The sequence below is a fragment of the Trypanosoma rangeli genome (genome assembly GCF_003719475.1).
Source record: "Trypanosoma rangeli strain AM80 chromosome Unknown Tra_15.4_contig_00067, whole genome shotgun sequence".
Lineage (NCBI taxonomy): Eukaryota > Euglenozoa > Kinetoplastea > Trypanosomatida > Trypanosomatidae > Trypanosoma > Trypanosoma rangeli.
This window is the reverse complement of record NW_021705813.1, coordinates 21,372-33,887: the sequence shown is the minus strand read 5'-3', so window position 1 is coordinate 33,887 and position 12,516 is coordinate 21,372. Positions and strand designations below refer to the sequence as shown.

Genomic DNA, 12,516 nt, shown 5'->3' with positions numbered 1-12,516 from the left:
TAAAAAGAAAGAGTGGCACACCCGCACATATATATATATAAACGGGCATGTAAAAGATACTTCTTTTTGTTATGCAATGTTGTGCCCAGTCACATCGGCCATTGGCCTCCCCTCCCCCCTCCTCCTCCTCTCCCCTTGTTGTGTTATATGTGCCTCTCTTGCGTGGGTTGTGGTCGTTGCGGATGGGCGCCAACAAGCTCTTCCCCCCACACCACCTCCCTCCGCTTGTTGCCTGCAGATGTGTGTGTTTGGTGGCTGCCGCCACCCCTCGCCCCAGAGAACAAGAGCCAGGAATCCACCGGAGAGTAAAAACATGTAATGGTCTGGAGCAGTGAAAAACGCGTACCTCACGAGACAATAAAAACACCTAAACGAAAAAAAAATGTAGAAATCGACAGCAGCCTCTACACCATGACGGCACGGAAGTCACGGATCTCTAAGTTGTCGTGCATCTTCATCTCTAGCCCTTGCTGATCCACCGCGAACAACGGACAGCAGAGCATAGTAAAAAAATCTCCAGCAGAAGACCCTTGCAGGCGGTAGCGGCACCGCACAAGGTAACGCAGCCGCCATCCAAACGCCGCTGTTCCTAATCCATGATAAAAATACCCACAGGGGCAACCACATGTGAAAAGGTCGCATAAGCAGATGTAATAAAACGTCCTTGGCATGCGTCCCTCACGTCCAAAGAAATCCTCGCAACACATACGGTAAGGCTCACGGCCACGCTCCTCCTCCTCACGAAAAAGAAGATACGTCTGCTCCGCAACACTACAACGCAAGCAGAAAATCCTCCACATGAGATGTCCAAAAGCAGAGGTGCATTTTGGCTCTGGAAAAGATGCCGGGCCGAATTTTCTCCTACCGAGAGTTAGCATCTCTGTGCACTCAAGCGGGTATGCCGGCAGGTCATTCCCGCGTAGACAAAAACATGGCGCCAAGAGCGAATACAACCATTCGCTGCGATCAAGCACAGGTGAGGCGAGGATGGGGGGCCGAGTGGTCACAATGAGCCTCTCACGATTGTGGAACTGCTCTCGCAGCGACATGTAATTGAAATCCCATTGGAATGTGTGTGTCGCAGGCAAACGTGGCAACTGCTCAAGCTGTCCTGTGGTGCCCACCGCACCTACGGGGCCAACTTGCGCAGGGGGTAAAGTGGCAGCAACGGCAACGCTTTGCCGCTGTCTGTGCGTTGTCTGCCGCTCTTCCCTTTGCTGTTCCCCCCGCCCTGCTGCATCTTCTCTCCTTGAGGGCATCGGCGCCCCCGCAGGCCGCGGAGAGGACATACCCGGAGGAACAAAAGCAAAAACAAAAAAACTACGCACACACAAATATATATATATATATATTATATATATATATGCAAAGATAAGGGCGCTAAGCAGCACGCAACGCGGGACCAACACACACAAAACCACACTGATAGAAATTCACGACTAACTGTTTCCACGGAACTTTATTATTTTTTTTTTGGGTGTTTCTTGCCAAAAAAAAAAACAAGAAGGCCAAAAAATGAAAAGGAAAACAAAAGCAAAAAAAAAAGAGTGCGACGCCAGGAAGCAATAAAACCAAAGGTGGCGCTATAATATGCGCAGACACACAGCCTCACGCTGCTTGTCGCCTGACCAAAAGGCGTCTATCATCCCTTCATTGCAACAAAACAATGAATATTTGAATAGCTGTATATATATATATGTGTTACTCCTCACATTCGCACATCCTGTCTTCTGGCGTGCTCAGCAAAGACATCTCTGCAAGCTGCTCCTCTAATATGCTTTGTCGAACCTCCTCAAGTACAATCTCATCTGTGCCACCGCACACCACACCCTCCGCGCCCGTACCCGCGTCATTGGGCATGCTAGAGGTGTGCCTCGCGTCTTGTGCATCCAACGTCTCCGGCGCGTTCACCGCGGCTGGTGCATGCGAGGACGGCAATGCTTCCATCGAACCGGAGTGAGACTCCACCGGGTTTAAGCCAAGTTTCTTCTCCACGGTGACACCGTGCAGTGACGGCACACAACGGGGAATATCAAACCCAAAACGTCTACTAAGTCCACCACCTTCCTCTGACGAATTTGCAACCTCGACAAAGTGTGCGATGATTGGGGAGAAGAAGGCGGGATGAAGGTAGTGTCCCATGCTTTCTAGGATGATCAGTTTGGCTTGCGGTATCACAGACGCTGTACGGTGGCCGTGTGCAGGTGGCATCAAGACATCTTGCTGGCCGTGGATAACCAGCGTCGGGCAAGAGAGCGAGCGAAGAGCCTCGTCGCGTCCAGGACATCGACGAATCGCTGCAGCCTGTCGCAGTAGACCTGCGGAATACGCACTTCGCCGCAGTGAAATTAAATACCGGTGCTTTAAATACTCCTCATCCACGGGCAGGGTCCCTGCTAGCAGCTTTTTAAGTGAGACAACACGGAAGTTTAACAGCTCCTCAAGGGTGCAATTTGCAGGGGGCTTTCGCAGAAGCCACATCTTTACCCACAGCTGTGGGTCTGGTAGATCGGCGGCATTTGTGGTTGACATAATGCTTGTGAGGCTAAGCACACGGTGCGGCGCAAAAAGCGCCAACGTCTGGGCAATCATCCCACCCATGCTAATGCCCATAATATGGGCAAAAGGAATGCCAAGAGCGTCCATAAGTGCAAGAGCATCACGCGCCATATCCTCAATCGTATAGGGGAGGCGTTCTCCAAAGGCAAGGGCTTTTGGCAGCAACAGGCGTGCTGACACAATACTGCCGCGCTCATCTATTTTTGTAGAGTGTCCAATATCACGATTATCGAAGCGCACCACAAAGAAGCCACGACTCACTAGCTCCTCACAAAACGCCTCATCCCAGGCATACATTTGCATGTTGAGTCCACCAATGAGAAGTACCACTGGCATCTTCTTGCATGGATCACCAAGGCACTGATAGCAGAGCTCGATGCGCATATTGCTCGCTGTACAATACCGCACAAATGTCACCATTTCGGGGGAGTGCATCCCTCCCTCAAATAACTCCTCCTTCCCTATATGTGTATACCTCTGCCTCTCTCTTTTTCCTTCTCTCTCTCTGTGTGTGTGTGTGTGTGTGTGTTATGTATGTATTTCCCTCTTAAAACGTATAGATTTTGTGTATTACGCCGTTTCTGACGTTACTCCACTTTTATTTTGTTGCGTGCTAATACTTATTGCTGAGGCGACTCACAGCTTCTCTGCAGCTTTGTGAAGTTCTTCACTCCTTCCTTTACTTGCACTGTAAGCGAGCGATGTGAGTGCGGGGCACATGCATACACGTAACTAACAGCAAAGGTTAAAGCCATTGAAAGCAACCACAACATCACACGCCTTACACAGCTCCAGGCGGGAACATCATGACACGTACGTAACAGCAGGCGTGCATGTGCCTTCCTTTGTAAAGGAAGGCTCCATTGAAAAGGGAGATGAGAATAGGAGAAAGCGAGGACAAAACAAAACGGTATTGTAACTTTGTGCCATGGCAGTCATAATGTCGCACCCACCACTGCCAGTTTCGTACGGCGCGAAAAGAAACAAGGAACTCAATTGTACATCGTGGCCGCCTCTACGATCCCCATCACCCCTCTTACAGCCCCCCCTCCCCCACCCCCACAGGCAATGATGTTTATGTTGCTCACGGAAGACACTGCTCCATCTTTGTTTATTTATGTTTTTTCCCCGTTTTATCTCTTGCATGCGTAGACACCGTGGCGGTTGATGTTTCTCAGGCGCTGGCACTCGCTCGCCGTGTGTTCCACACGATCTCCTGCACAAGGTCGACGTAGAGCTCTTCCGGCAAGGAGTGATCCATGAGCGGGAACAGAACCAGTTTCGCTGAGCGCCCAATCACGGTTGCCAGTTCAATGCCATTTTGGTATGGAATCGTCTGGTCCGCCATGCCGTGCATCACCAGCGTTGGGGTTTTCAGATCTCGTAGAGCCTCCATGCGACTTCCCGCCCGTTGACATGCGGCGAGGTGGCGACGCAAACACATGGGATCTTCAGCTGCACGCGTCAGAATCCGTTTCACAAATTGCCGAGTCTTCTCCTCATCGGGAGGGTAGTTGGGCCCTGCCGTGCGGCGCATCAAGAAACACTTAAATTCAATTGAATCCTCCAAGGTCGAGCTGGCTGGCCTGTCAAGAAACCTCAGCTTTGTTCTCCAACCTTCCCTCACCCGTGCAGGGTTGCTGGTATGTGAATAAATAATTGTAAGAGTCCGCACACGGGTCGGATAGTGGATCGCCATGAGTTGCACAATCATGCCACCCATGCTGCACCCCACCACATGCGCCGCATCGATGCCGAGCGTCGTCAGGAGGTTCATTCCATCCGCAGCCATGTCCTCCAGCGAGTACGGATTGCGCTCACCAAGCGACAACGCGTGTGGAAGCACCATGCGCAACACATGCGGCCCGGGGAAATCCGACAGGTGTGTAGATAGGCCCACGTCACGATTGTCGTACCGAATCACGTAGTACCCATTCCTTGCAAGCATTTCACAAAACTCATCACGCCAGAGCATGCCGACACCTGTCATGCCCATTACCAGGAGAACGCATGGATCTTTGGGGTCTCCAAAGGCGTTGTAGCAGATGGAAATTTCCACCCCAGTAGTGGCGCACTTTCCAACATTTACAATCGTATCGGGAGTATAAGACATGTGTCGTACAAAACCTTGTATGTATATAGACAGAGTTCACACCTAATGTTAACCTCTTCTGTTAATAACTCAAATAATATAAAAATGTGTAGATAATGTCTTCAAATAGCAGTGGGGGCAAATAAAAAACAAAAATAATAATGAAGGCAATAAAGACAGGTACATCCGTATGTTACCTCATGCACCTGCGACAAAAGCATGCGGTCATTGGAGAGCAAGAGTCAGCCGCGAATGGCGTAAACGCAAAAATAAAACAAAAACAAAAAAAGGATCGACAAGAAAGACCAAAACCACCCTTCGACCACTGTTATGTTCGCTGCTCTTCAAGCAGATACACACGTCTACGTGGAACCTGCCCCTCCGACCGCCAGAATGGAAGATCACAGGGCTGGTTCAGTGTGTGCCCAGTATTCCCTAGCACGGAAACGTACAATTACTCCACCCCCTCCCCCCACCCCACCCCACCACACACACATACACGAAACTGCACGAACACATTTACGAGGCACATGGCGGTGATGGCCGGGATCTCGCTGTGAGCGCCCGGAGTGGCAGTTTTTGGTGGCCGCATCCACCGCAAGGTATGTGTATCAACAGGAGCATGAGGTTGTTGGGGGGAAGGCAATAAACAACACAGATAATTAAAAAAAAAAAAAGAATTTTGGACAAACGCGATCCGCCACCACCCCACCGAACTTTTGGGGGCACACACCCTTCTTCCCCATCAGACCTGTAACCTGTAGGATGCAAACAGAGCGGGAAAACCAAGGCAAGGTAAAGGAAATAATAGAAGGCCGACCAACCGTCTTACGCCGCGGTTCAGAGCTTGGAGGCCGTGACCGGATCCTGCTCCCCACGTCTTGACTGTCGCATATTGGTTGTTAATGCATCAACAATTCTGCCACGCAGTGCGGGGTGCAAAACATGGCCCAACCCTGTAACGCTCACGAGCTTCGCGTGTGGAATCAAGGCGGCGAGCTCCTCCCCATTAAAGTACGGCACAATGGGGTCGGCAGTGCCATGCAGAATAACTGTGGGCACACAAACGTGTCGTAACCCCTCCAGGCGATCCTGTGCGTTCAACAATGCAACATACTGCCGCAAGGCACCACTAAAATCTGAACTCCGTCGGAGCATGCGTCGCATCTGAATTAAGCATGCCGCTCGATCAATGGGAAAGGATGCCCCAGATCCCGACGCAAAACGTTCAATAAGATTTACTAACGCGTGAGCCAATTCCTCTATCTCCTTAGGAGAAGGCATGCTACGGCCATTTTTCCCTCGAAGCGACAGCGGCACCGCGAAGCCCTTACGTGTAGCATATGTGATAAAGGAGGCCAATGCCAATGCCTCGCGCAGAGCGGGCCACCTCGCCTGCGGAGATCCACTGTGTGTGGATATCAGTGAGAGCGACTCAACACGTGTCGGGTGGTACACGGCCATAACCTGCGCAATCATACCACCCATGCACATACCTACAATATGTGTCTTACTGATATGCAAGGCATCTAGTAAACCAACACTATCCCTTGCCATGTCTTCCAGTGTGTACACTCCACGTAGGAGGTTATGACGCCCTGGCACCAAACTTGCGAAGGCTAACCGCGGATACAGCAGCGCACTGTCAACTAACGAGCCCAGCCCACATTGGGATGATGCTGCATCATAATGAGTATCCCACACCTCCATTTCATCCTCCACAAAAGTAGTAGACAGTTTTGCCGGAAGCACCCTTCGACCCGTAAGAAATGTACTCCGCCCTGTATCACGGTTATCAAAGCGAATCACGTAGTACCCACGTGACGCCAAGCATTCACAGAACTTCGTATCCCACAGCAGTAAGGGAGAAGCAATTCCCATGATAAGAAGAACCACCCCACCCACGGCGTCTCGTCGCCCGAATGTTTGGTAGCAAAGCTGAATACGAATCCCTGTACTCCGGCAAACACCCACATCCGCAAATGACTCACCGAAGCGAGAATAACGGTCATGTGATAAAACCGTTGACGTGTTATTTAACATCATCTCCTCCTGCATTAGGAACGCCCCTGAGCCTACGCACCCCGCGAAGGGCCTCGACGTGTGCGGACGGCGACGACGATGATAACACCCACTAGCGAAATTTCCCGTGTCACCCCCAGCACCTGTCGCAGTGCAGCCAAAGCCTGCGGCAAACTTCTTCCCCTCTTGTTTGCTGTTTCGTGGTTGGTGTTCAATCTACGTATGTCTCGCGTTCCGCTTACGTACTTACCTGTGCGGTGACCCCACACGCAGGCACCCTACGACAGGAAATGCCCTTGTAACCAAACTGCAGAGAAAAAAAAAAACAAAAACAAAAGCAACAACCCCGATATAAATAAGCACAAGAAGAAGAAAGTAAGAAATAAAAAATGAAAAATAAAAAAAATAAAAAGGAAAGAAGACGACCCTAAAAAAAAAAAAAAAAATCAAAACGGAGCTGAAAAAACAACGATGACGATGCAAGAAAAGCGCGCAAACAAACACACAAATAAGCACGCACTGATGCACGTAGTCCCGCACTCCGACTGATATCGCAAGCAACGAAGAAAATATAATTATATTTCGGTCCCGTTCCTTTTCTTTGTTCTTTTTTTTTTTTTCGTGTGTGCATCTCTTCGTATACATATTGACGTGCGTGTGTGTCTTTCGGATGCTGATATTATTGGATGCACTCTCCCCTTGCCCCGTCGCATCTAAAGATTCTAGCATGGCCTCCGTATCGGACACTATCAACTCGAGGCGCGCCACGAACCGTTGCGTGGCTATCTTTTCACACCCCTCCTCCATCTCACTTTTCCGCCGCCGGCGTTTTGGAAAATGTCTTATTGGTGCCCTTAATAAACCGGCGAACGCTGCCAGGGTGGAGGTCGTAGTTTTGTCTCTCGACCGTTCAATGAAGCGTGCAGAGACATTGATTCACCGTGGAGGCATCGGACGGCTCATCCACAAAGGAGATGACGGTGTCCGTCATGGATGAACCGTCCAGCGCAAACTGAAACATGGTCCGCAGCTCCGCAGGGTTCTTGTCAAGAATGCAATTGTAGTGAAATGTTGCAGTCCTCGACGCAGGTGACAAGGAGAGAAGAAAGCACAATGTCCTCCTCATCCCCCTTGGTGTGGGGCGTGTGCGTAGGAATTTGCTTTAGGATGACTGGCATGAGAACAATGCCGCGCTCCTCCCCCGGCTCACCGCCAGCCCTGGATATGGCAAAGTCAAGCAGCGCCGAGAACTCAGTGGCGTCCTCCACCGCCTGGTAAATGACGCCGTGTGCGCTGCTGCCAAAAAGTGGCGATTGTGCCACAGTGAGCGTCACAGGGTGTGGTCGTTCCGTCAGCAGATCCATCACATGACCGTCCTCCTAAATCGAAACTGAGACGCTGAGTTCCGTTCGGGCCTTTATTTTGGAAGGACATCCTTCAGCAGCTGCCTTACTACGTTCCAGGAAAACCACCCGGCCGGGTTGTGTGCTAGACCGTTGGAATTTGCCATCACAAGCGCCACGTTGCAGCCCAGCAGGAAGGTGCCGCACAGCTCTTCCAGCGCTTCAATGAAAGCAACATAGTTATCGGGTGAGAATTACACAATACCATTGGTGTCAAACTTTTGCACTTCATATGTGCCCTGTTTCTCTACTATTGTCGTGCGGTCATCCACTGTAATTGTGTCACCAGCACTTTTCTCCAAGAGTAAAATCGTGCGTACCCGCATCGTCATAGACGATGCCCAGATTGCGTGAGTTCCTATTTGACCCCAAATCACCTTCCTTTTTATACTCCCCATCCCTCGTCGGCTGTACATCCCAATTCGCCTTTCACTATCCTTGCGTGTCAACCTAACCGTAACGGGGCGTTGCTTAGGCGGTCCCTTCGCCCCTTCTCTGGTAAACGCCCCGGTCGACCCCATTGTTCGTTCCGTGTGGAAGTGGGAATGTCATCACAGAAGCTGAGCCACCTGGCCACTTCGGTAAGGCAGTGAAGCGTGCTGACAGACGCATCTCCTCCAAAGCTCCTGCGCCAACCGTCCTCTTCCCCGCCTGAGCTAGTGGATCAAACTTGCAAAAACCGTTTAAGGTGGAATTCATCTGTGTAATTGTCACACTGTTTTTCCGTGCCAAGTCTGGATCTGCCTCAGGTTGTGCAGCTGGTGCTTCCGCTACGCACCCCTCTGATGGATCGTGCTGAAGATCTTCGACACGGTTAATGTAACCCATATTTACAAGGGCCAATGCAAAGCCGTAATTGAGATTGAGGCCACCATCATTGCAGGTTAACCCGCGCGATGTAAACTGAGAAACGTGGAAGGAACGCGGTAACCAAAGGAGTGTCCATAGCCTGATCCAAAACCAGACAACACACTATTCAATAGTTAAAGACTGCTTGATCGTTGAAAGCCAGACTGTGACAGATATCCAGATCCTGTGGAGTCAAAACTACAATATGCTCTAACATTCGTCCTTCTTTAAAGACTAGCTGAGCGACAAAAACTACCATAAAAGGCTCCGTCGTAGCGAAAGGTTCCTACGCGAAAACCTCTCTTGGAACAAGAATACACTATTTTCTCTCTGTAGCAGACCAAACTTTTTCTCTTGGAGCATAAGACGGTGGCTCAGAGGCTGCGTAGTGCGTACTTCCTTTCCGGGGCTGGTGCATACTGTCCATGGGATAAGATAAGCCTCTTTGCGCAGTATATGCCGGCTGTGGATTGTAAGGCACGGAAGACATGCCACCGTAGGGGTACTGTATATTACCCTGAAGAAACATTTGGGCCCTGTTCACCATTAGATGTTAGCCTCGTTGTCTCCGATGGTCATTGCGGTATGCGGGGTTCGCATTGTTCGGATAATGATACCGAGGCACATTTATTTTGTCCTCTCTTCTTTTTGCTTTTCCCCCAATGCAGCTACTGGCTGTGGCAATGTTCGGTATATATATATATATATATCTCCCCGCCTGTGCAGCCTCGGCTTTACTTTCTTGCCTTGTAACTACTGTGGTTACTTCTCGCACGATTCGTGGAAGGCAGCCGCATAGTCTTTTTTTCTGTTCCTGGTTTTCTTGCCGCCGCTACTACCGGTCCCTACTTCTGCTGTGCAGGCACCCGTTGACTCACGTGGGCGCGTGCCAGGCCTGACTCATAGGCAGAAAAAAGACACAAAATAAAGAAAAAATGACTTAAAGAAAGAAATAAACGTGAAAGAGGACGGGAAATGTTGAAGTGAAGAATACAGAGGCAGAAAATGCACCTCAGCGCTCATGCATGCATGAACGCTGAACACACCTGCACATTGACAGGCGGAGAAAGCAGAAATTAAAAAAAAAAGCCATGCATGAGGGAGGGACGTTGCCATTATCATCCTCATCAAACAGGCAGGTGAACAAGCAAAAAAAAAAAAAGACGGACATAAATACAAAGCAAAACACATGATAACCCGCAATACAAACACAAGTGGCAGAGAAGCAAAATAACAGAAAAAAAGGGGTTTTGCAACTAAACGAAAAAAAAACAAACAAACAAACAAAGGAGCTGCCTTCAAAGTAGTTCCCTACACAATTCACGCACCCACTCAGAGAAAAATGAAACATTCCGAATAACAATCATGATTGAGTCTACCTTTTGGCCACTGTTTTCGTTGTTGTTGTTTGTCAATGTTTTTCTTCTTCTTCTTCGTTTATTTTTGTTTGCTCCACCTTTTTTATTCACTCCTTCCTCCTTTGCCTCCCTCCGCTCTTCTTCACCCACACCTCCCTATACCCTTCACACGTACATTGAATGGAAATAACAGCAGCAATCGCAATAACAAAAATGACAATAGCAACCGACGCGCAGAGAGAGAGAGAAAGAAAGAAAGAAAAGGGAGACAGCCAAACCCGGGTGATGTAGTTGCAAGCTTATGAAATGTATGCCTTCTCGCAGAGCCCTTCACCGCCCTTCCAGCGACCCTCATCATCCTTCTCCTTCAGGAACGCGTCGCTAAGCTCCACAAACTCCCAGTAGTCTGCGAGCGATCGCAGTTTCCCCATTCCAAAACGAGCCTCTTCACGCACAATCGCCGGGTTACGTCGATGCGCCTCATCGTCGGTCACAATAAGTTGAGTGGTGTTCAGCACACGCCGCTTCAGGAAATATAGCACGCGCTGTATAGAGGTTTGATGCTCCAATTCCCGGTGCTCCTTCGCACCAGGCCGCGTAATGACAGAGAAGAACCTTGGGGCGTGGACTCGCATGTAGTTATGGTACACCAAAGCCGTGGCGGGGGAGTAGCTGTCCCAGCCGTGTGTCCACAGCCGCACGGTGTAGAGAATCTCCTCGCCGTCGAACAAAAATGGAAGGTACGGATCAAAGGGCACGTCCCGCACATACTGTGCGTCCCCAAAAATGTACCCAGCAGCCACAAAGCCTTGAAGCACAGGGTGACCCCTAATTGCGATCCATCGCGCGCCCAATTTGGGGATGTTGTCGGGCAAAATAACCCCCTTGCACATGCACATAACATCCGACTTGTTAATCTCAGCATCGGGAGCCTCTGGGGTGTACCCGTTCGGGTAGTGAGACAGCACCCCGCGAGTGGGCATCAGCCGAGCACGCTCAATCATCTTTACATCCCAGCTCGGAACAAATCTTGAATGGCTGTCAATCACCATGTAGTAATCCTGATTATTGTAGAAAAGACTTGTTATGTAGCGACCGTACGTTGGGCCACGTGCATCGTCGGGGTGTCCAAGACGTGTGATGACCTGGCAGCCGCTCAACATGGACTCACCAGAGGAGGTAGGTGCGTCAGATGCATCCGCGCTAAGCAGACACGTGATGATGTCCTCATCGCGTCTCTCATGTAGCACAGGCGTGCGATTGGGGTGCTTCTGCAGGGAGCCTTCATCGTAAGCAAAAGGAATCAAATCTTTCCAGCGCATCGTGCGTGAACGACGCACGCCAATACTATTAAGCACTTCTGGTGAATTAATGCAGCTGACATCCGTCTCAAAGCGCTCCTCACTGATGCCCAAGAACACTCTCAGAGGATACTTTGCGCGCTTAAAAAGACTCTCCAGCGTTGTAATACACTCCTTGTCACGAAAAGCAGCAATAGAGACAAAAATGGTGGCAATGTCCACTGGTATGCGTGCGGCCGGGAGATTCTCCGAGGAAAATACAGCCACCGACCCTGGAGGGACGTTGAACGCTTCCGGTTCCAAGGTAACATGATACCCGACAGCGCCAAGCACAAGCAGAATGAAGAATGCTAAGCAAAAAATACATAGCCGCAGCTGTCTTCGTGCTTCCCGCCGCCCACGACGAAACTTCCACGGTCGCTCAAATATCTTTCTGTCCATAGTTGGTGTGAAGTTCAACCCTTGGTTTTGCCCCTAACTAAGTATTGTGTGTACGCGTAACTAACTATGTCAATAGCACCCTTGCAAAGAAAAACAAATGCCTGAAAAGTAAATTCCAAAAGAAAGAAACAAACACCTCACTCTTCCTTTTAAGCGGGCAAACAGATGAAATACGCCAAACTTAGCAGCACCACTTTACTAGAAACCACAATAGAAAAAAAAATATAAATAAGAGGCCACCAAAACTTCTATTAAGTAATATAGGGGAAGCGATGGTTGCGTGTGTGGAGGAGAGTCAGAGTACGAATCAATAAGGCGTTGGCTTTTCATGTGCGGTGGCCCGCGTCCAAAGGTGTCCTAAGCTTGCGTCTCATCACGGCGGCGGGGCAGCGTGGGCGCACTTGGGTAAAGGGGAAGGGATGGTTGCGTGTGTGGAGGAGAGTCGAGAGTACGAATCAAATAAAGGAACGTTGGCTTTTCGATTGTGCGGT

At 50.0% G+C, this 12,516-nt stretch overlaps 8 protein-coding genes across 8 annotated transcripts, besides 15 other annotated features; 1 reads left to right on the top strand and 7 right to left on the bottom strand.

Moving 5' to 3' along the window:
- Positions 1-105: 105 nt before the first annotated feature.
- Positions 106-136: a sequence feature (GA-rich).
- A 268-nt stretch (positions 137-404) lies between these two features.
- Positions 405-1,259, bottom strand: TraAM80_02795 (uncharacterized protein; the record flags this gene model as incomplete). Its single annotated transcript, XM_029379786.1, has 1 exon — positions 405-1,259. One exon carries the CDS (start codon positions 1,257-1,259, stop codon positions 405-407), a length of 855 nt encoding a protein of 284 aa, XP_029240313.1.
- A 75-nt stretch (positions 1,260-1,334) lies between these two features.
- Positions 1,335-1,365: a microsatellite.
- Positions 1,366-1,488: 123 nt separating this feature from the next.
- Positions 1,489-1,546: a microsatellite.
- Positions 1,547-1,701: 155 nt separating this feature from the next.
- TraAM80_02794 (hydrolase-like protein) lies at positions 1,702-2,994 on the bottom strand (the record flags this gene model as incomplete). Its single annotated transcript, XM_029379785.1, has 1 exon — positions 1,702-2,994. The coding sequence occupies one exon, from the start codon at positions 2,992-2,994 to the stop codon at positions 1,702-1,704; it is 1,293 nt and encodes a 430-aa protein (XP_029240312.1).
- A 40-nt stretch (positions 2,995-3,034) lies between these two features.
- Positions 3,035-3,066: a sequence feature (GA-rich).
- Positions 3,066-3,097: a microsatellite.
- Positions 3,098-3,733: 636 nt separating this feature from the next.
- TraAM80_02793 (hydrolase) lies at positions 3,734-4,672 on the bottom strand (the record flags this gene model as incomplete). The annotated part of the gene is made up of 1 exon (XM_029379784.1): positions 3,734-4,672. The coding sequence occupies one exon, from the start codon at positions 4,670-4,672 to the stop codon at positions 3,734-3,736; it is 939 nt and encodes a 312-aa protein (XP_029240311.1).
- Positions 4,673-4,916: 244 nt separating this feature from the next.
- Positions 4,917-4,940: a microsatellite.
- Positions 4,941-5,107: 167 nt separating this feature from the next.
- Positions 5,108-5,142: a microsatellite.
- A 349-nt stretch (positions 5,143-5,491) lies between these two features.
- TraAM80_02792 (hydrolase-like protein) lies at positions 5,492-6,709 on the bottom strand (the record flags this gene model as incomplete). The annotated part of the gene is made up of 1 exon (XM_029379783.1): positions 5,492-6,709. The coding sequence occupies one exon, from the start codon at positions 6,707-6,709 to the stop codon at positions 5,492-5,494; it is 1,218 nt and encodes a 405-aa protein (XP_029240310.1).
- A 279-nt stretch (positions 6,710-6,988) lies between these two features.
- Positions 6,989-7,125: a microsatellite.
- A 143-nt stretch (positions 7,126-7,268) lies between these two features.
- Positions 7,269-7,293: a microsatellite.
- A 50-nt stretch (positions 7,294-7,343) lies between these two features.
- TraAM80_02791 (uncharacterized protein) lies at positions 7,344-7,670 on the top strand (the record flags this gene model as incomplete). The annotated part of the gene is made up of 1 exon (XM_029379782.1): positions 7,344-7,670. One exon carries the CDS (start codon positions 7,344-7,346, stop codon positions 7,668-7,670), a length of 327 nt encoding a protein of 108 aa, XP_029240309.1.
- Positions 7,671-7,719: 49 nt separating this feature from the next.
- On the bottom strand, positions 7,720-8,037 carry TraAM80_02790 (uncharacterized protein; the record flags this gene model as incomplete). Its single annotated transcript, XM_029379781.1, has 1 exon — positions 7,720-8,037. The coding sequence occupies one exon, from the start codon at positions 8,035-8,037 to the stop codon at positions 7,720-7,722; it is 318 nt and encodes a 105-aa protein (XP_029240308.1).
- A 510-nt stretch (positions 8,038-8,547) lies between these two features.
- On the bottom strand, positions 8,548-8,904 carry TraAM80_02789 (uncharacterized protein; the record flags this gene model as incomplete). Its single annotated transcript, XM_029379780.1, has 1 exon — positions 8,548-8,904. One exon carries the CDS (start codon positions 8,902-8,904, stop codon positions 8,548-8,550), a length of 357 nt encoding a protein of 118 aa, XP_029240307.1.
- A 712-nt stretch (positions 8,905-9,616) lies between these two features.
- Positions 9,617-9,635: a microsatellite.
- A 544-nt stretch (positions 9,636-10,179) lies between these two features.
- Positions 10,180-10,213: a microsatellite.
- A 102-nt stretch (positions 10,214-10,315) lies between these two features.
- Positions 10,316-10,374: a sequence feature (A-rich).
- Positions 10,375-10,376: 2 nt separating this feature from the next.
- Positions 10,377-10,427: a sequence feature (GA-rich).
- A 35-nt stretch (positions 10,428-10,462) lies between these two features.
- Positions 10,463-10,509: a microsatellite.
- Positions 10,510-10,520: 11 nt separating this feature from the next.
- Positions 10,521-10,545: a microsatellite.
- Positions 10,546-10,582: 37 nt separating this feature from the next.
- Positions 10,583-12,025, bottom strand: TraAM80_02788 (UDP-GlcNAc:polypeptide N-acetylglucosaminyltransferase; the record flags this gene model as incomplete). Its single annotated transcript, XM_029379779.1, has 1 exon — positions 10,583-12,025. One exon carries the CDS (start codon positions 12,023-12,025, stop codon positions 10,583-10,585), a length of 1,443 nt encoding a protein of 480 aa, XP_029240306.1.
- Positions 12,026-12,516: the final 491 nt, after the last annotated feature.